General features: G+C 36.2%; 3 protein-coding genes across 3 annotated transcripts in view; all 3 read right to left on the bottom strand.

Moving 5' to 3' along the window:
- LOC127855512 (G patch domain-containing protein 3-like) overlaps positions 1-7,559 on the bottom strand; it is a 93,527-nt gene extending 85,968 nt beyond the window's left edge. The window contains exons 1-2 of the mRNA XM_052391216.1: positions 7,208-7,559; positions 120-613 (exon numbers count right to left, since the gene is read on the bottom strand). Of these exons, the coding sequence (XP_052247176.1) occupies positions 120-613; positions 7,208-7,559 (846 nt within the window). The remainder of the gene's footprint in view (positions 1-119; positions 614-7,207) is intronic.
- The window catches only part of LOC127853246 (uncharacterized), a 99,135-nt gene that overhangs the window by 66,420 nt on the left and 10,041 nt on the right, over positions 1-22,674 (bottom strand). The gene's annotated exons all lie outside the window — the stretch shown is intronic.
- Positions 10,962-22,674, bottom strand: part of LOC127855461 (uncharacterized) — a 29,736-nt gene continuing 18,023 nt past the window's right edge. The window contains exons 8-11 of the mRNA XM_052391085.1: positions 19,266-20,897; positions 17,699-17,843; positions 15,909-16,023; positions 10,962-13,049 (exon numbers count right to left, since the gene is read on the bottom strand). Of these exons, the coding sequence (XP_052247045.1) occupies positions 12,875-13,049; positions 15,909-16,023; positions 17,699-17,843; positions 19,266-20,897 (2,067 nt within the window). The 3' untranslated portion in view covers positions 10,962-12,874. The remainder of the gene's footprint in view (positions 13,050-15,908; positions 16,024-17,698; positions 17,844-19,265; positions 20,898-22,674) is intronic.

Here is a 22,674-nt window from a genome sequence, read left to right as displayed (position 1 = left end):
ATGTAAATAGATGACCATGTTATATTTCATCTTCAACTTACACAAACTATAGATTTTTTTTTTAAGATGTTATACATCTAATATTACGATGTCTTATCTCATGTCCCTGTAATGTTTACCTTTTCACTTCCATCCTGTTTTCCTATCATTTTTTCTTCAATATTTAAATCCATTCTTCGCCTGGCTTCATCATCTCTCCATGATTTCTTACTTTTCTTTCTCGGTTTTATTGACGCGGAGTCAGATTCAGAAATCCCAGACTTCTGATTCACATTTTCTGTCACTAGTTTGTGTCCAGATGCAGTCAATACCTCACATTCAGCTTCATGACTGCCTTCCACGACGTCATTTCCATAGTCAAAGGGCACACTGCCATACTGTTTATTAGTTCGAGTTTTAGGGAATGTCAGCCCTAACTTTGAAATTACTTTAGGTGGTAGTCTACACTGTTTAATAAAGTCGAGAAATACCAAGGTAGGAGTGCCAACATTCCCATTTGGCATGATATCTGGTGGGTTCATTTCGGGCAACACTTTGAGATCTTGCTCTGTAAACAATTCTCTATCTGATGGAACCTGTTTTCTTTCTCCTCTTGTCACCATCTTGCTTTTTTCTAAATCAATAGCACAAACATGTACTTGCAGAAACATCATTATTTAGTACAATGTCCACTATTTGCAAATGTATCAACTCTACGACATAATTGATGCTCATTTGATGCCACACATTTTTATACAAACATAAGCTTGCATTGTTTTAACAGTGATCATTTACAGTAATTTTATTTCTTGTTAATACAGGAAATCGTTTTATACTGACAACTACATTTTTACATGCTCAAACAAAGGGTGAGAAGTTCCTTATAAAAACAAGTTTAATGCCTCTTGGCAACATGCAAATTCTGCAACTTTTGCCTTTAGTGTGACTTTGACCTTTGCCCTTGGAGTGATACATGTTGGACTTTAAAAAAAGGAATCATGATATAAAACTCAAGAAACCTTTTCTCCAAACATTGACATTTCGGAGATGAGTAACAGTTTGGATCTGACCTTTGACCTCTAATTTTGAGCTAGATGTTTAGGCTAGGAAGACCGTTTTTTCACATGACAAATTTTCTTTACATGTTTACAGTTTGTGGATTATTTTAAACTTTCATTATGAATTTACAGTCTGGAAAAGCCGTTCTGTGGCAAAATCTTTAATCTTTGAGCGTGTAATTGACCATTGAGGTCAGGAGACCTTTAATACACGCCACCACACATTGTCTTTCCATGGTAGGAAATAAAAGCAAGTTATGTGATGATAGTTACAGTTTGGACAAACTGTTTTATGACCAAATTTGATGTTTGATCTCCTAATGTAAATTATTAACCTATGAAGTAAGGAGACTGGTGGTACAAGCGATACGCTGTCTCTTCATGGATGTCATTTCTGGCACATTATTATGAACTCTGGACAAGGTGTTTTATGCCCAGATTTGACCTTTGACCTTAAATAGTGACATAGACCTTTGACCGGCTTTGAGGTTAGGAGGCAGTTGTTACATGCAACACATCTCCTCATAATGGTACATTATGGCAAATTATTTTGAAATTGCATGATGATTGATAAAGTAACATTCCAAAAAAGCTCTTTAATAGGCAAGTTTGACCTTTAATCTCTAAGTGTGAACTTGACTTTTTAGATCATGAGACAATTTTACAGGTGGAATCTTGTCTCCTCATGATGGTATTTGTTGTAAGTAATTTGATAACTGCAAGATAAATGAAAAAGCGACAGAGAGAAAAGACAAACATGCAAAATTTCACCTTTGACCTTAAAGATTCAAGATTTAATGTTTATTGCTATGTGGCCTTGCATCATCTTGTCATACAATTTCAATACACTTAAAGTTTATAATTTAAGTGAGACCTTGACCTTGTAGATATCGACTTAATTCTTTCGCATGACACACTGTCCAATCATGGTGAACAAATGTGCCAAATGATTTTAAAGTCTCACAATAAATGACAAAGTTATGGCCTGGGCAAGCTCATTTATGGGCAAGTTCAAGTGTGACCTTGACCTTGGAGATATCGACATACTTCTTTCGCATGACACACCGTCCCATGATAGTGAACAAATGTACCAAGTCATTTTTAAATCTAACGATAATTAAATGACATAGTAATGGTCCGGACAAACTTTCGGTTTAAAATGCACTAAGTGACCCCGTGATCTAGTTTTGACCCAGCGTGACCCATATTCAGACTTGACCTAGACATCATCTAGATGCAACTTCTGACCAAGTTAAATGAAGATCGGATGACATTTTCGAGACAGACAGACGGACCCACAGACCGACCGACAAAGTGACACCTACATGTATATAGCCCCCATTACCAATGGTAATGGGGGTATAATTAGGTCTCAAGTTTGTCATAAAGACCGAATTCAATCTACCTCATACATCGTAACAAACACAATACCTGTCACCATCGACATAAATGTGCGTCTTTTTGTGGATAAACGCTCAAAACAACAAGAGATGTGTTTGTCGGAAACACAATGCCCCCTACTGCGCCGCTTTGAAATAATTTTTTTTGATTATATCCCTTTAAAAATTATAACTTCCATTTTGAAAATGATCTGTACCTGCCAAATGATATAAAATAGAAATTATCTCCCTTTAAAGCTTGTTACTTCCCTTGAAGAATGACCTTGAACTTGACGTTTCACCACTCAAATGTGCAGCTCCATGAGATACACATGCATGACAAATATTAAGTTGCTATCTTCAATATGGCAAAATTTGACATTTGACCTTGACCTTTGAAGGATGAACTTGACTTTGACCTTTCACCACTCAAAATGTGCAGCTCCATGAGATACACATGCATGCCAAATATCAAGTTTCTATCTTCAATATTTAAAAAGTGATGGCCAATGTTAAAGTTTTTGGATGGACGGACAGACGCCATATATTTGAAATTTGACCTTGAAGGATGACCTTCACCTTTCACCTTTCAAAATGTGCAGCTCCATGAGATACCCACGCATGCCAAATATCAAGTTGCTATCTTCAATATTTAAAAAGTTATGGCCAATGGTAAAGTTTTTGGACGGATGGACAGACGCCATATATTTGACATTTGACCTTGAAGGATGACCTTGACCTTCACCACTCAAAATGTTAAGCTCCAGGAGAAACACATGCATGCCAAATATCAAGTAGCAATCTTCAATATTTAAAAAGTAATGGCCAATGTTAAAGTTTTCGGACGGACGGAATATTTGACATTTGACCTTAAAGAATGACCCTGACCTTCACCTTTCATCACTCAAAATGTTCAGCTCCAGGAGATACACATGCATGCCAAATATCAAGTTGCTATCTTCAATATTCAAAAAGTTATGACCAATGTTAAAGTTATCGAACGGACGGAATATTTGACATTTGATGTGAAGGATGACCTTGACCTTCACCTCTCACCACTCAAAAGGTTTCGCTCCAGGAGATACACATGCATGCTTATATCAAGTTGCTATCTTCAATATTTAAAAAGTTATGGCCAATATTAAAGTTATCGGACGGACAGAATATTTGACATTTGATGTGAAGGATGACCTTGACCTTCACCTCTCACCACTCAAAATGTTTCACTCCAGGAGATACAAATGTACATGTATGCCAAATATCAAGTTGCTATCTTCAATAGTGAAAAAGTTATGGCCAATGTTAAAGTTTTTGGACGGAAGGACAGACGCCATATATTGGACATTTTACCTTGAAGGATGACCTTGACCTTCACCTTCCACCACTCAAAATGTGCAGCTCCATGAGATGCACATGCATGCCAAATATCAAGTTGCTATGTTAAATATTGAAGATGTGTTCGTCTGAAACACAATGCCCCCTTTTGCGCCGCTTTGAAATAAAAAATTTTTTTACCTTTGACCTTGAAGGAAAGGATGACCTTGACCTTCCACCACTCAAAATGTGCAGCTTCATGAGAACGGCGCTTTGAATTATTTTTTTTTTACCTTTGACCTTGAAAGATGACCTTGAACTTCCACCACTCAAAATGTGCAGCTTTATGAGAACACCACTTTAAAAAAAATTAGAATTTGTTTGACCTTTGACCTTAAAGGATGACCTTGACCTTGAACTTCCACTGCTCAAAATGTGCAGCTTCATGAGTTACACATGCATGCCAAATATCAAGTTTCTATCTTCAATAATGCAAAAGTTATGGCCAACGTTAAAGTTTTTTCCGGACGGACGGACAGACTGACATACACACATACTGACTGACGGACAGTTCAACTGCTATATGCCACCCTACCAAGGGGCATAAAAAGTTATGACCTTTAAAGTTTTCGGACGGACGGACGGACAGACTGACATACTGACTGACAGTTCAACTGCTATATGCCAACCTACCGGGGGCATAAAAGTTTATAAAAACCGTAATCAAGCCCAAAACCAAATTTTGAATTGACGATCCAATCTATCTTATTCAGGTTCAGATAGTAGGTGTAGCATGATTGGTTGATCAGACATGAGATCTATCTTGCCTAGGATTGCAGAGATAGTCGATGCATACATAAGCAGTTTCATATTTCGGAATACTCAGCATTTTCCATTGCAAACACATATTTTCATGAACTGTTGACATGTTTGAAACTTGGATTAATAATTAATCTAATAATTACAGGTCCCGGTGGTTAGTATTTTTCCCAGGCCCTTTTTGGCTGCGCCATGCCGACTTTCATAAGCGCCCCTCTGCCCTTTTCAAAGGAAAAAGCCACAATGCACCCTTATTGATAAAATCTTTATTGCCCCTTGACCAAGCTTCTAAGCCGACTAGTATCTGAGTATGGCCCCAAGCAGCGAAGATTCAGGCAGTTGTGTATTAGTCATGCGTGAATAACCCTGTGTCAATATCAATAGATAATTTCACTGGCTTATACCTAGCATACTAATCGGTCTGTAATGTGTACTCGTCCACGATAAAATCGTTGACAGTTACATCGGAGATAAAAACCTCGATTTCATCCTCGTGGAAATTGTGCATTTCATGCATGATATAGTAATATCAAAACATTTATTTCTATGTGTAATTAAATATAAAAAACACAAACAAGTTGTATCTTTATCGTTATGGTCGTTTAGATTATTAATTTTTGAAACAATTACTGAACTGTTTACAAATTAAATTAACTGCGAATTGCGTATAAGATGGACATATTATACGATTTTACGTTGATATATGCACCTGTCGCTAACATCATTTTAACAAGATGGCGGAAAATACAGAAAATAAATTGTGACTCTCGGAAAAAATGGCAAATAAAAATCAAATAAACGATGGAGATCATAGTATTACATTTAGAAGAAATTACTGAAATGCAAATTAATGCATGTGGTAACGAACGATGCATAAAATATTTTAGATACCAACATATTTATTAGTAATCTACTCTGTGGATACATGTATATGAAACGAAAACAAGTGTTTGCAAATTGTTAGTGTTCAGTTTACTCACAAAGTAGAAACATCTGACAGGAGAATCGTTAGAACATCAAGGGTTTTTCTGCCTATTTTGGGAAAAGGAGTCTGACTAAATTGGGAATTTTTATCGACAAAATTGTACATTTTGGGAATTTTCGAGTCGATGAAACGGTCAATTTGGGAATTTATCATGCTAAAATAAGTAAGTGGTTTTACAAAAAAAACATGTTTTTAATTGTTATTTTGTCTTCAAAAACGCACTGGTAACAGATAAGTAAGTCACACAAGCCCTCCCTTGGCAGAGCTATAGTACAGCCATGGGTACTTTCATACTTGAAAGCATTTGATGAACTTGAACTTGGAGACTGAACAACAACTTTCTTACTAGGCTCCGAAGAAGAATTATCGACCGAGTCGGACAATGGAACAGCCATGGGTATTTCACTTGCTTGCACTGCTTGTTCGGGGTTACTAGAGGGAGTAAAAGATTCAGCGATTTTCGCAAACATCGACGTTATCGTCGAACATCCTTTTGCATCTCTTTTTCTTGGTTTTTTGCTGTAGTACTTATAGTTATGGGAAGCCATACTTGAAAATAAGCGTCTACAGATTTGGACTAGATTGTGCGGCTCTATATACTTGTTATAATGCGTAACAGTTCGAACCTTATCGCTGTCAATGTTGGCAGATGCATCTGGCAAATACACCTGCTAAAATCTGAGTCGCTAAAGGCTTAATTACGTCACGGATGAAGGGAAGTCACTCTTTCGATATAAATTATGTTTACTTTTTACGATTTTTTGAAAGAATATTTTTTTTAGAATTGGGAAATATGTAATCAAAATTCGATTGGGAACAGGTCCGTTTGCTTGAATGCCTCCGTTGTCCGGAGGCGCAGACAGTGCAGAAAAACCCCTAACATGGAATAAGACAAACATGGTTTCATTTATATATTAGTGGATCTGTTTATAATCGGATTCATATGCATATATTGCTTTATTAAGTGTGTCATGCTGTACAGTGTACTGAAACAGCATGGAACTTTAATGGAAGACATAGCAAGGTAAATATATGAATATTAATTAAAGTTAGTTAAATACATCAATTACCATTAAATGTGCTTGTTTATATCTTTTTATGTTTTTACCACAACTGCCTCTGATAAAATTAAATGTTTCTCTCAAAACCAGGTATACACAGAACGTTTTTGCATTTTTTTCCTAAACTGCATGTTAAAATGCTTTTTTGGAAGTAATGCGCCATGCGCCTTTGCCCTCCTGGGAAAAACACTAGCGGTGTAGTGGATGAGGTGTCCGCCTAGCAATCGGGTGTTCGTGGGCTCGCTCCATACTCAGGGACTGGGAGCGTTCTCAGTATCTCCTCCATAGAAATCAAGTACTGGTTCTTCCCAGGAAATGGACTTGACAGTGTCCATATCTGCCTATAATAGGCCTACCTGTAATAATCAACAATTGACTGCAGGAAGTACGAAGTAGAATAACAATTGTTGACAGCTAGATTGCACTTTACCTGTACGCAGTTGTTAACCACTATCAACAAAGCGGGGGTTTGGGGGCGATAGCCCCCATTACTAAGGAAATATATAGGATAAAAGGGGCCCCAGATACTAAGGAAATATATAGGATAAAAGGGATTATTAGGTGTTGCATACCGGTAAAGTTCAATTGCCCCTTGTTGACTGTTGTTTTTACCTGAATTCGCAGGCATTTTGATTTTAAAGATGTAACAGATCTGCGTCATAATTTCACCATCTATTCCTATCCAATGTTTTTTATTATACATTTTTAAAAACTCTCCGAATTTGTGCTTGTGTACTTTAACAACACAACATTTCGAACGTTTTCCAGACGGTGGCAATAATTCCGACTTTTTCGGATCCAAAGAAGACACTGATTCTGGTCTGTTTCGGAAATGAAAACAATCGAAACCTTTGGACTCTGTGAACTGTGAAAAATAATTCCTAAGATCTTTAGAGTGGTATTCTGGTGGAATATTATTGATAATTGCGTAAAGTACATTGGTTTCCGTGTTGTCGGACTCCATTTTGATGAACAAGTATCATTAGAAGCTCGCGTTCTTTCATAAAAGACATAGTAAAGCGTCTATATAACCAAGATGTATCAAGGTTACATTATGCTTCTTAGGTTAATTGCCACTAACAAATCAGATCGAAAATGGTCTTGTTCCTAGATGGGCAAATTAATTATGTTGCAGTTTGTAAAATGAACATTTGATGTAAAAAAAGATACGCATTCCGAAATCTTCTATTGTTTATTTTGTTTTTATATTTTCGGGAAGCATAATTTTATACTAGCCAGTTTGTCCTTCCTTACTTCCTTCCTTCCTTCCGTCACACTTTTGTTACAGTTTCTCATAGCACCTTCAATATTTTACCGATGTCTTATATATTTGGCATGTAGGTACCTTGCACAGACCTCTACCTTTTGACGAGGTTTGAAGTTATTGGGGTCAAGGTCGCCAAGGCTAATAATAGATTGTCTGTCACACTCTTGTTAGTTTCTCATAGCGCCTTCAATATTTTACCGATCTCTTACACATTTGGCATGTAGGTTTCTTGCATGGATCTCTACACTCTGATGAGGTTTGAGGTCTCTAGGGTCAAGGTCGCCAAGGCTTATAATAGATTGTCTGTCACACTCTTGTTACAGTTTGTCATAGCTCCTTCAATATTTTACCGATCTCTTACATATTTGGCATGTAGGTACCTTGCCTGGACCCCTACCTTTTGACAAGGTTTGAGGTTACTGGGGTCAAGGTCACTGAAACTAATAATATATTTTCCGTCACACTTTTGTTGATGTTTCTGATAGCTCCTTCAATGTTTAACCGATATCTTACATATTTGGCATGTAGGTACCTAGCATGGACCTCTACCTTTTGATGAGGTTTGAGGTCACTGGGGTCAAAGTCAAGGTCACAGAGGCTAATAATAGATTTTCTCAACATCAAACAAGGGGAACATCCATCGTTTTAAACAATACTTGTTTTAATTAAATGTCTCTTTATTTTCACATTGTTTCTATGGTATAGTTATTGTGTTATTCTTCCAGTTTTTTTCTAATGTAATTATATACAAAACATTATAAATACTTACCTCTTAAGACCAATTAGAAAAAAATACCTGTAAAAGTAGACCTAAAATATATGTTTTAATTATTCATAAAAACATGTTTAGAGTGAAAATATTATTAGTATGCTTCTGGCCTTACATCATTCATTCTTATCCAGAACATTTATCAAAACTACTGGCTCAAAACTTTGTGAAAAGCTGCATTATCAAGAGGTGTGCAGTCAACCATGATATTTCGTAATATTTGTCTCAGTTAAAGGACTTTGATCATTTCTTTGATGAAAGCATATCAACACTGAAACTTTTTGTTAGAAGCATAACCAAGAAAAGATGTGCATCCTACAAGAGCATTCAGCTTTAAAGGCGCCATTTCACGTTTTGGTAAATTTACAAAATTAAAAAAAGTTGTTTCAGATTCGCAAATTTTCGTTGAAGTTATGATTTTTTTTGAGGAAACAGTAATACTGAACATTAACCATGCTCTAAAATAGCCATTATAGGCATCTTTTGACGATCAAAAATCCTGAAAATTATTAAGTATTGCAACGCGAAATGATTGAATAATTTGGAGAGTTCTGTTGTTGTCGTTATATTTTGTGAAACTACGAGGATTGCGTATATACAGTATAAAATACATCCCTCATTTTATGAGCACGGATGGCCGAGTGGTTTAAATGGTATACTTTTACTCCAGGGGTCAGTGGTTCGAGCCCAGTTGTGGGTTACTTTTTTTTATTGTTTTCTTGTCTTTTACTGGAACTTTTTAGATCCAATGTTTATGTTTATCAATATAAAGCATTTAATTACAAACTTCAATACATGCCAATATCTGTGAAAAGGCCCCTTTAATGATTTGTCTACATATAACTCATGATTTGCTTGTCCTAAGCTTTTTCTCAGCTACTGACCGGTCTTCTTAATTTTACTCGACTATGGATTGCTTTTGACCAATCAGAGGAGTACATATACTGCTCGGAGTAATGGAACATACCTCTACAATTAATATAGGAAGGTAAATAATAAATTATTGCCATAATAAAACTTTATTTTCAGTATACTACCCGATTATATATAGGGATACATTCTTTAACTGCTTGTCTATATTTTTTATGGGTCATTGAAATCTCTGCCAGATTTCTCTGGTCCAATAATTGCCCTTTGATTTTTTATTTCATTTAATAAAAGTTTTTTGTTTCCTCACAAAATATTTGGAACTAATGATGAAGGTTGATATGCTGGTGGACTTTGCGTGGTCCTTCCTCTCAAGCGTATCGCAGGGAGCTATTGCTCTTTGAATAATTATTTTTTTAGGCTTTTGATCTCTTACACTACAAATGCTCCGATGTTTGCCCATTAGAACTCAAAATCGACGAATATTTCATACAATATTTAAAAAATAACGTTAACACATAAAAAATCAATGTTCCTTACAGCAATAGCCGAAATTTCCAAGCTAGATGTGGTCTTGTAACATAGATTTAACAAGATAAAAAATGCTCGTTTTTATTTTTTCTGTGTCACAATATTCCATGTGAATTTCAGACAATTATCCGAACATTTACGAGTGAACGCAAGATTGCCTTCAGGCAACTACGGAAGCACGATGTAGTTCTCATGAATATGTCTACATGTACTTCCAACGCTGCCCGAAGCCAGTCTTGCATTCGTTAGTAAATGTTCAGATATTGTGGCTGGGATATTAAATTTGTATCTCGTTAAATCTATGTTACCATACCATATCTAGCGTTGACATTTTGGCTATTGCTATAAGGAACACTGATTTTTGTATTGTTTAACTTTATTTTATAAATTATTTTGCGTAATATTCGTTGAATTAAGTATTAATGTTACTTCAAGACATGTCGTGCTTAGTAACTTAGTTACAGGTTGTCCCACGCCAAAGATGTGTCTGACAGTTATTGCTAGTTGAATAATATTATGTAATTTTCTTATGCATTTTAGGTTTCTGTGTCATATCACAAGATATAAAGATCTGAATTTGATATTCAGTTTCTCTACTAGGTGGACATACACAGGGAGTTTTCAGGGAGTTATTGCTGCTCGAACAGTAATTTATAAGTTGTAGTCTAGATACATGATCTTTAACCACCATCATGATTTATTACCATGATCGGAAATACATGTACAATACATCTAGAACAGACAAATAGTTGACATTAAAATTCGTTTAGATATTTAAAAACTCAAAGCAAAATGTAAATAACTCCTGAAAGATCAACAAAAAAAACTGTATGCAACCATATTGTGGGTAATGAAAGTGAGTTGCTTCAGGGGCATAAAAAACTTCACTTTTAATAAAAAAATACATTAATAATTAAAAATAATATCAATAATTTAAATCATACATTTTTATTGTTCCAAAATACATGTATCACAAATTAAACTTTTCTGGAGTATAAAAACTTAGCAGTATAAAAGCATCACATGCAAATATGAATTTACTGTTCCATTTAATAACAAGGTGCAAACAATCAACATTTTATTGTAACCTTAGTTTAATGAAATTCCCTCTTACACAAGATAGTGAAGGTTTTTGTTTGGTAAATTTGGTCCTTTTATGATAACCCTGAATGCTTTTGATTTTATGACCTAAATGTAATCAATTTTATGTAAAAAGATAAACCAGTGATGTTCTTTGGAATGCATCATTATGCAAACACATAGAAACCCTTTACAAGTACAAACATAGAAAACATCTTTAGACTCAACTAAACCAGCAATGTTTAACACAACATACTTACTGGCAGAACATGTAAATAAGAAAAACAAAAAATTAGTTTTATTGCACAGCCATAAAGACACAAAAAGACATTTCAGTTTAAATTGTTCAGTAACCACATCATAAATAATGTTATACCTAGCCTCAAGTTAGTCAGTTATTTATGTTTTCTCAATCAATTCACATCATGTATTGCACATATGACATATTATTATTGCTTTGTCTACAGGTATACACATTATTTTTTAACTAACTCCGACAAAATAATGTTTAAACTAACAAATTTGTAGGTGTTGTTAATTTAATTAAGCATAACAAGTGATAACAGTATGTACAAAGAAACACCACTTTCATACACAATCACATGTTACACTGCAGTGAATGGTTTAGTTGTACGACATGTACATGAAGATGATTCAGCATGAAAGTTATTAGCCTCTCAATAATCAGGGCATAAAAATCTGTTGTAAGCAACTTGCCCTGCAGGGCTACTGGCTGACAAAATCAGGTTGCTCTTATTTTGTAGTCGCCCTTAGCTCCACAGTTTTCACTGTAATCCATACCAAGACTTGATTTAAATTTCCATATAACTTGCTGATATCAACGTTTTTAGCTCACTTGTACAACGTTACAATGCACAGATTTAGCTTTAAGGATCGCCAATTGTCTGTTGTGCGTCATTCGTTGTCATACTTCAAACTGGCTTCAATTTTAAATTCAAACTAAATAAAACAAGAGATGTGTTTGTCAGAAACACAATGCCCCCTATTGCGCCGTTTTGAAATAAAATTTCAATATATTATGTGGCAGGTTTATAAATTATCTCCCTTTTAAAGCTTATTACTTCCCTTGGATCGTATTTTTTTTACTTTTGACCTTGAAAGATGACCTTGACCTTTCACCACTCAAAATGTGCAGCTTCATGAGATACACATGCATGCCAAATATCAAGTTCCTATAAAATATATTGCAAAAGTTATGGCCAATGTTAAAGTTTTCGGACGGACGGACGGACAGGCAGACAGACAGACTGATAGACAGTTCAACTGCTATATGCCACCCTACCGGGGGCATACAAAACAGATTTTAACGAAACTTCACAGGAATTATTATTAGGTGACGCTATCTCAAACAGACATAAAAAACTTTAAAAATGTTCTCTAAAAATTGACAGTGTCAGGGATTTAATACCGGTAATTGTGTAACATCGATAAATTAATCAGATTGTGGTCCTCTAGAAAAACTGTTCAAATCACGCTCAATTATGCGGGTAATTAATCTCTGTGCGCAAAAGAAAAGCAAAAATTTCAGTTGTCAAATTGAGCAGGTAATTTGAATTTTAACACCTGAAAATGGAAACAATTGTAATTTTAAGCTGTTTCTTTCCAGCTACTAGTGTTAACTTAGACTATAATATATCACAGAACTGGGTTTGTCGGCTATGTTCAGCTCCATGCCAAAAAGGAACACATCTGTTCAATAAGGTGGACAAAAATGCCACTGAAAACACTCACAATGCTTTAAACACTATAATATTGCAACATTTTTGTCTTTATCCAGTCTTTGCCTAGCCACCACATCTATGTTTAAAATTGATTCTCTTGGCACTGGAAGACCAGACACCAGCTTCTGACTTGTACTGGGATGAAAGTACGTCTCCCTGGCTTCATTACTTTGTCCATAGCAACTGGTGATGTGTGACCTACAAGTCAATTAACAGGGTTAACTACCACAGACTTGACAAATTATTGTTCAACACTAGATTTTGTCAGACAAGTTTGCTTTCCAGTGGTAATTGAGCCTTGTTTAGGAAACATTTGCTAATCAGGGACTATACTTTCCTCCTAAACTGGATCTTTGCTAAGAAGAGACTTCCTTTGAACGTCTCTCAACACACGAGCATAAAGCCACTTTGAACATCACTCAACGCACAAGCATAAAGCCACTTTGAACATCACTCAACGCACAAGCATAAAGCCACTTTGAACATCATTCAATGCACAAGCATAAAGCCACTTTGAACATCACTCAACGCACAAGCATAAAGCCACTTTGAACATCACTCAACGCACAAGCATAAAGCCACTTTGAACATCATTCAATGCACAAGCATAACGCTACCTTGAACGTCACTCAATGCACAAGCATAAAGCCACTTTGAACGTCACTCAACGCACAAGCATAAAGCCACTTTGAACATCATTCAATGCACAAGCATAACGCTACCTTGAACGTCACTCAACGCACAAGCATAAAGCCACTTTGAACGTCACTCAACGCACAAGCATAAAGCCACTTTGAACGTCACTCAATGCACAAGCATAAAGCCACTTTGAATGGCACTCAACGCACAAGCATAAAGCCACTTTGAACATCATTCAATGCACAAGCATAACGCTACCTTGAACGTCACTCAATGCACAAGCATAAAGCCACTTTGAACGTCACTCAACGCACAAGCATAAAGCCACTTTGAACATCATTCAATGCACAAGCATAACGCTACCTTGAACGTCACTCAATGCACAAGCATAAAGCCACTTTGAACGTCACTCAACGCACAAGCATAAAGCCACTTTGAACGTCACTCAACGCACAAGCATAAAGCCACTTTGAACGTCACTCAATGCACAAGCATAAAGCCACTTTGAATGGCACTCAACGCACAAGCATAAAGCCACTTTTCTTCACAGCGAGACTAAATTTAAAGTTAAATCTAGTTATTAGATAACTAGGTGATAACAATGCTGGTGTGTTTGTTTGCCTTATCTCAGAATTTAAAATATATATACTACGAAATGAGACCAAACACCAAATACAAATATAATGCTTGTAAATAGTCTTAATCCATTGATAAGCTTTCGACACAATCTGATGTAAATCTGGTACTAAAATGTAACCATTTTATATCATACCTGTCAAATAACACAATATGATTCGAGTATGACAAGAGAATAAATTGGAATCCAGTTGTCATAGTTACTGAATGACTCAGACAACAGCAGACAAGACAAACTAGAGATTTGTCACAGATGTGACATATACCCCCACATGCTGCATTGACACAGAATATTTTGCATGCTGTCTTCACAAAACAAGAGAAGCTAATTAATTGCGATTTTTAATAATTATTATGACATTATCATTTATGGCCATTTTGACCTTTGAACTCTAGAATTCTTTCGCATGAATCGCCGTCAAATGACTGTGAACAAAATTGATGTACAGATTCATGTTTAAATCCCACTCTGATTGACATAGTTATGGCCTGAACATGCTCATTTATGGCCATTTTTGACTTTTGAACTCCAAGTGTTACCTTGACCTTGGAGATATCAACCTATTTTTTTCTTATGACACACTGTTCAATGATTGTGAACAAATGTACCAAGTTATTTTAAAATCTCACAATGAATGACATAGTTATGGCTCGGACAAGATCAATTATGGCCATTTTTGACCTTTGAAGTCAAAGTGTGACCTTTACCTTGGAGATATAGATGTAATTCTTTGGCATGAAACACTGTGCAATGATTGTGAACAAATGTACTGAGTAATTTTAAAATCTCACAATGAATGACAAAGTTATGGCCCAGACAAGATCATTTATGGCCATTTTTGACCTTTGAACTCAAAGTGTGACCTTCATGTTGCAGATATCGACGTAATTCTTTCGCATGACACACCGTCCTATGATGGTGAACACATTTGCCAAATGATTTTAAAATGGCCGGGACAATCTCATTTATGACAATTTTTTACCTTTGAACTCAAATTGTGACCTTGACCTTGAAGACATCCACATAATTCTTTCGCATGACACACTGTCCAATGATGGTGAACAAATGTGCCAAATGATATTAAAAACTCACAATGAACAACATAGTTATGGCCCGAACAAGCTCATTTATTGCCATTTTTTACCTTTGAACTCAAAGTGTGACCTTGACCTTGGGGTTATCAACGTAAATCTTTTGCATGACACACTGTCCAATGATGGTGAACAAATGTGCCAAATGATTTTTAAGTCTCTTAATAAATGACAAAGTTATAGCCAGGAAAAGCTCATTTATGGGCAACTCCAAGTGTGACCTTGACCTTGGAGATATCGATGTTCTACTTTCCCATAACACACCGTCCCATGATGGTGAACAAATGAAGCAAGTCATTTTAAAATCTTACGATAAATGACATAGTTATGGTCCAGACAAACTTTTGGTTTAAAACGCACTAAGTGACCCCGTGACCTAGTTTTGTGACCCGGCATGACCCATATTCAAACTTAACCAAGACATCATCTAAATACAACTTCTGACCAAGTTTGGTGAAGATCGGATGAAAGTTTTGGGACAGACAGACCGACCGACAGACAAAGTGACTCCTATAAGGCCCCCATTACCAATGGTAATGGTGGTATAACAAAAACACTATATAATATCATACATAAAAATAAAACTTTGTCCCTGCAACAAGAAAAGCAAAGTGACAATGTGTTAAGAGGAAATATGCCAGCTATATCTAATGCAAAAATATACTTGTAAATACAACGACATATAACAACCTGATGGTGATATCCGAGAGGCACTTGTCTGCTTGGAATGCAGCATGAAGATCTGCCAACATCTGATGCTGGTTGTGAACTCGTACGTTACCAGCCATAGGGTCAGACGTTGTCCCTGCAAGAAGGATGGCAATATTGAATGATTTTTGTTTTAAACAAGAAACCGTCGGAGACGGGTGATGCTCCTCAAAGTTTTTTTTTGTCACAATATTGCACTATATATTCAGATAAAAGGAAACATCTTGAGGGGCATAACTTTGGACAAAATAATACGATGGATGGTTTAGCAACTTAAAAATTTCAAAGGGCCATAACTCTCTAAATAAATCATCTAACCAGAACCCACAAATAACATGCGCATCTCCTCAAGGTAGTTAAGCTTCCCATAAAGCTTCATTGTATTCCTGTCAGCAGTTGGGGAGAAATAGCCCTGACAAGAATTGCACTATATGTACAGTTTATAGATAATTTTAAAGGGTCATAACTCTGTGAAAAAATCATCCGACCAAAACCGGCTTATAATATGCACATCTCCTCTTGGTAGTGAAGCTTCCCATAAAGTTTCATTGAATTCCCATAATAAGTTGCTGAGAAATAGCTCGGACAAGAATTGCACTATATGTACAATGGAAAATTTCAAAGGGCAATAACTCTGTGAAAAATCATCCAACATAAACCGTCTGATAATATGCACATCTCCTCTTGGTAGTGAAGCTTCCCATAAAGTTTCATTGAATTCCAGTCATTAGTTGCTGAGAAATAGCCCCGACAACAATTGCACTATATGTACAGTTAATGGAAAATTTCAAAGGGCCATAACTCTGTGAAGAATCATCCGACCAGAACTGGCTGATAATATGCACATCTCCTTTTGGTAGTAAAGCTTCCCATAAAGTTTCATCGAATTCCGGTCATTAGTTGCTGAGAAATAGCCCGGACAAGAATTGCACTATATGTATAGTTAATGGAAAATTTCAAAGGGCCATAACTCTGTGAAAAATCATCCGACCAGAACCGGCTGATAATATGCACTTCTCCTCTTGGTAGTGAAGCTTCCTATAAAGTTTCTTTGAATTCCGGTCATTAAATGCTGAGAAATAGCCCAGACAAAAATTGTGCACGGACGGACACACACACGGACGGATGAAGCGGCAACTATATGCTCCCCCCAAATTTTTTTTGGGGAGCAAAAAAAGTATTGATGTCTTATTGTAGTTGCAGTTTTATTTCACAATATATTCAAAATATTTATCAAGATAGTCATACAACAGTTGTCAGTTAACCTATTTATACTTTCTTGAGTTAACAGAAGACCCAAACCAGTAATGAGTAAAAAATCTTTTGACAATAACTTATAAATTGTCGAGGTGTCTATTAAAATGGTTTATGATCAATCACAACCCAATTTGACCAGGCTGGGAATCAAACAAGGTCCAGAACTCTACATATAGGCATTGACAAACTAAGCAATGAAATGTTGTAATACATTGTAAGTACAATTGTTTGTAAACATCACAAGTACTCAAGAGATAAAATCATGGCATTGATATGTATGAGCTCTGAAGAAATTAGGCTTAATGTATGTGCAGTCCAAATTGCTGATAAAAAATGACACGTTCTGCTTTGATGGATTTTTTCTTTTAAAGGAAGTCTATTTGAAACAAAAATCCAGTTTATTTGAAAAGGGACCTCCCAGATAAGCCTTAATTTGCAAACTGCAAACGGAGGACATTTTACGCACATGCATTAGGTACTATATTCCCAGATTGAGGTTTCTATAAAGAATCAACCTTGCAGTTCAGCTGAATACTTGTCAAACTGTAGGAAGTTGTACAAGTCCTTGCTGTTGGGATCAGACTCGTGCCCCGCTTCGTTTTCCATGCATTCCTTGATGTAGAAGTCCAAGTCAGCAAGATGGGCAAGAGATGCCTTCCACTAGAAACAAACCCTGCGTTTGTGAATCAAAATGCCCCCGTCTGTGCTTCAAAGCCACACACCAGCTATTTTAGAAAAAATTGTTAAGTCTTAATTCACCAAAAATCAATGGACCTTTTTTAACCTATAGAGAAAACTCTAGAACACGAATATTATAAATACAAGTCCAATGCCTATAACTTCTCCACACTTTGCCAAAAATCAATGGACTGGAAATAAACTCACACTTTAAAATAAAGTTTATTTGTAGGTTATGTAGGTAGACTCCCATACCAAAAATGAGCTAAATATCTGAAAACGTTGCAAACAAATCCTCAGGAAAAAGATAATTATTGAGAAAATGTCTCAGTTCAAAGCCAATAACTTTGCAAAAAATCAATGGACTGGAACGGAACTCACACTTTATCTTCAGGTCAATTAGGATGACTCACATACCAAAACTCAGCGACACATCTCAAAGTGTTTCATAAACAACTGCTGGAAAACGGAAAATTTCAATGTCTAAGGCCCATAAATTCACCAAATATCAATGGACTCAAACGAAACTCACACTTCATCTGTAGGTCATGTTGGAAGACTCACATACTAAAAATCAGCTCTAAAAAAAACTCTGAAAAACCGTTTGTATAAAACATAATCCAAGGCCAATAACTTCGCCAAAAAAAAATGGACGGGAATGAATTTCACACTTTATCTGTAGATGTTGTAGGTAGACCCACATACCAAATATCAGCTCAATTGAAATTGTTTTGCAATAGACCTCAGTAAAACGGATACTATAGAGAATTTTTTTTAAGTGCATGGCCCATAACAACGCTAAAAATCAATGGACCGGAAAGAAACACACACTTCATCTGTAGGTCAAGTTGGTAGACACATACCAAAAATCAGCTCAATATCTGAAAGTGTTTCGTAAAAAGAACTCTTGAAAACAGAATGCTGGACAGATGGACTGACAGAAAGTGTGACTGCTATATGCCACCCTACAGTTAGTAACATCAGCATAAAACAACAGTAAATTCAGCCAATAGACAAAATAAAAATCCTTTTGTGCATACTGGGTGACATGGTAGTCTAATAACGTGTTTCTAACATGCATGATAAATATGATTTATATGTAATAAAAAGTTATTATTAATACACTTGTTTCCTATGTTTGTTGATTTTTTGCTCAACAGTATGTCAGTCATAGCACAGTGATAAGTTTGCCAACTCTCGCTTGTCGTGGTAAATATTACACTTAATGCCCATTGCTTTGCTTCCAATTCTTCCTTTGAAACATGAATTGACCTAAAAAAATTATCGGGAAGAAAAAATCTGATAAAAAATCTGAAGATATATTCGTAAGTGAGAAAGAAGACATTCTGTTTGTTCAAAATCATGTCGCCATAATAAGCAAAGATTTATTGAAATTGAGTTTACCAAAGAATAAAAGAGGTTCTCCTGTTGTGGTAAAGCTTGGTGCAGGTCTGGGTTTGCCATCAGTAGCACGAGGGAAATATCAGCGTGGCACTGTACATAAACAGTCACATCATTCATGCCCTCCATCTCATGGGTCCAGTATCGAGATATCACGCTATCAGGTGCCGCTGCTGCGGGTATGAAGTTTTCAGGTTTCTGATCTTTGTCAGAATGACTTTCAGTTTCTGTTGACGATTCATTTCTTTCTCTAAATTTGCCATCAAATTCAAGAATTTCTTGGTTTTCAGACGGAACACCAAACTTTACCTGTTTGTTGAAGACATCTATGCATTTCTGACATCTTACCAAAGAGAGACTGTCAGTTACTCCTGCATTCTCACCTAAGTCATAGCAGCTGATGCAAGGTTCAATGTTGCTGATTGTGAATGCATCATCTTCTGTTTCTACTTCAGATTCATATTTGTTGGATTCTGAAGACCAATGTCTCCTTTTGGGGTAATTTGAGTCTTGACTTTCTTTCTCTGAAATATTGAAGGTATGTTCCCTATTCTGATCAATTTTTGAAAAGGCAGAAATTTTTATTTCATGTATATCAGTTTTGCTTGAAAGTTTTAAGTCCGTTTCAGATTCTGTATTACTCATGGACGTTGTTTCTGAAGTGTGAAATGTGCTTTCAATTGAAAAATCATCATACAAAAGAGGCGCTCTGTAATCTTCTGATGATTGCGCTTGCATTATCACTGAACCAAAGTCAGTTGAATTTACAGCATCCAATGGTGCCACTGTCAAACGTTCTCCAAATGATTCCTCCGATAACAATTCCTTGTGTTCAGAACTTTCTGATTTTTTCTCATCATGTTTAGCCTTATTTTTTTCTGCTAATATTCTCTGATTCTCATCATTTTTCTTCAAATCACTAACTGAAGGATTTCCCTCATCTTTCTCTAAAGTTTCAACTCCTACTGATATCCTGTAGGAAGAATTCTTAGTTGACTCTAAAACTTCCTCACTTTCAGATTGTCCATTTTCCACAGATTTTGTTATTCCAATGCTGTCAAGCAAATCTTCACTTTCAGATTCTGATTCATGTTCATCAGTGTCTGTATGAGAGACCATCACATACTTCTCACCAAAATGATGCCCAGTAACGCCTTCATACATGTCACTCTCACTTTCAATGCCAGACTCACCATTTTGACATTCGACAATTGGGACATCAGACAACAGGGTGGATATACTTTTTCCCTTGGTCTGACTCCACGTTGATTTCAGACCTATTTGTTGTCTGTCATAAAATGCCTTCTTCTTCTGATTTGATAAAAAAGATTGAAGTACTGTATGAGATTTGTTTGCTGAATTAGTATTTAGATTAGTAGAACTCACATTTGGAAATGTTAGCCGTCTTTGGAGTGATGCACCTTTATGTGCTTTGTAAGCACTTATATCAAGTCTGCTTTGTTCATCACTAGGTCTTGTTTCTCTGTGCTTTTGAAAGTCTGTGAGTTTGCAATGACGTTTGGAGACAAGATCAAAAGGTGAAATGTCACTAAGTTCTTCAGCAGTAAGAAATGCAGTCATCACAGTACAACCTTTTGGCAGTTCACAACAAATGTCCATTGATATGTGTGGCATCTAAAATAAATCATGAAGTTCATTTAAAATGAAATTTTACAGCATTGAGAATGTACATTTATAAAAAGTTACATAAAACAAACACTCAATTATAATGAACAAATAGCCATAGTTATAAGATTAAACTTCGTATTTTGGCCAAGAGAGTTCTAGTGGCCGGTATATTGGAGCAAACATTATTTTATTTCAAAAGTTACTCTAACAGTCCCAACATTAAATGGCAAAACTTTGTTAATAATAATGCCCTTGAATACATCAAACAATTACTTAAAGAGATTGAAGAATCACGAGCAACAACAACAGGCAATACTCTTGTGCTACATGAACCTGTTACAAATAGATATCTGACAGGCTGAGGGTTATGGGAACAAGAGCACCGCACAACTGGTGCCAATGCTCGGCAGCGGGTGCATTTTTAAACAAGAAACCGTTAGACGGGTGATGCTCCACAAAGGTTTTGTTTGTCACAATATTGCACTATATATTCAGATAAAAGGAAACATCTTGAGGGGCATAACTTTGGACAAAATAATACGATGGATGGTTTAGCAACTTAAAAATTTCGAAGGGCCATAACTCTCTAAATAAATCATCTAACCAGAACCCACAAATAACATGCGCATCTCCTAAAGGTAGTTAAGCTTCCCATAAAGCTTCATTGAATTCCAGTCAGTAGTTGGGGAGAAATAGCCCGGACAAGAATTGCACTATATGTACAGTTTATAGATAATTTTAAAGGGTCATAACTCTGTGAAAAAATCATCCGACCAAAACCGGCTTATAATATGCACATCTCCTCTTGGTAGTGAAGCTTCCCATAAAGTTTCATTGAATTCCCGTAATAAGTTGCTGAGAAATAGCTCGGACAAGAATTGCACTATATGTACAATGGAAAATTTCAAAGGGCCATAACTCTGTGAAAAATCATCCGACGAGCGCCGGCTGATAATGTGCACATCTCCTCTTGGTAATGAAGCTTCCCGTAAAGTTTCATTGAATTACGGTCATTAGTTGCTGAGAAATAGCCCGGACAAGAATTGCACTATATGTACAGTTAATGGAAAATTTCAAAGGGCCATAACTCTGTGAAAAATCATCCGACCAGAACCGGCTGATAATATGCACATCTCCTCTTGGTAGTGAAGCTTCCCATAAAGTTTAATTGAATTCTGGTCATTAATTGCTGAGAAATAGCCCGGACAAAAATTGTGCACGGACGGACGGACAGACGAAGCAGCGACTATATGCTCCCCCCAAAAATTTGTTTGGGGGAGCATAATAAATGAAAGCTTTTTTGATTTTTTGATTTTTTTTTAGAGGTTACAGTGACCTTGACCTTGGATCTAGTGACCCAAAAATGAGTGTTGCGTGTAGAACTCATCAAGGTGCATCTACATATGAAGTTTCAAAGTTGTAGGTGAAAGTACTTTGAATTTAGAGCAAAATATCAAAGTTTTAGCACGACGCCGGAAGACGACACAACAAGACACGACGAGTTGGCTATGACATTACCTCGGGTTTTCTCTGAAAACAGCCGAGCTAAAAAATAAGGACCAGTAAATATCATTCCAGAAATGACAAGGATATATTAGGAAATATCTGACCACTTATTAGCTGTATAGTAGTTCCTTGTAGGAACACTGTCAAACCCCTCATGACCATGTGTTTCAATAGACCATACACTTTTTGAACTCAGCAAAGATGTAATTCTAAAAAATGTTCTGAGCAAGTTTAAACAAGAGCTGTGTTTGTGAAACACAATGCCCCCTACTGCGCC

The sequence above is a fragment of the Dreissena polymorpha genome, chromosome 1, assembly GCF_020536995.1.
Source record: "Dreissena polymorpha isolate Duluth1 chromosome 1, UMN_Dpol_1.0, whole genome shotgun sequence".
Lineage (NCBI taxonomy): Eukaryota > Metazoa > Mollusca > Bivalvia > Myida > Dreissenidae > Dreissena > Dreissena polymorpha.
The sequence above is the reverse complement of the archived record's forward strand: the minus strand, read 5'-3'. Positions and strand labels throughout refer to the sequence as shown.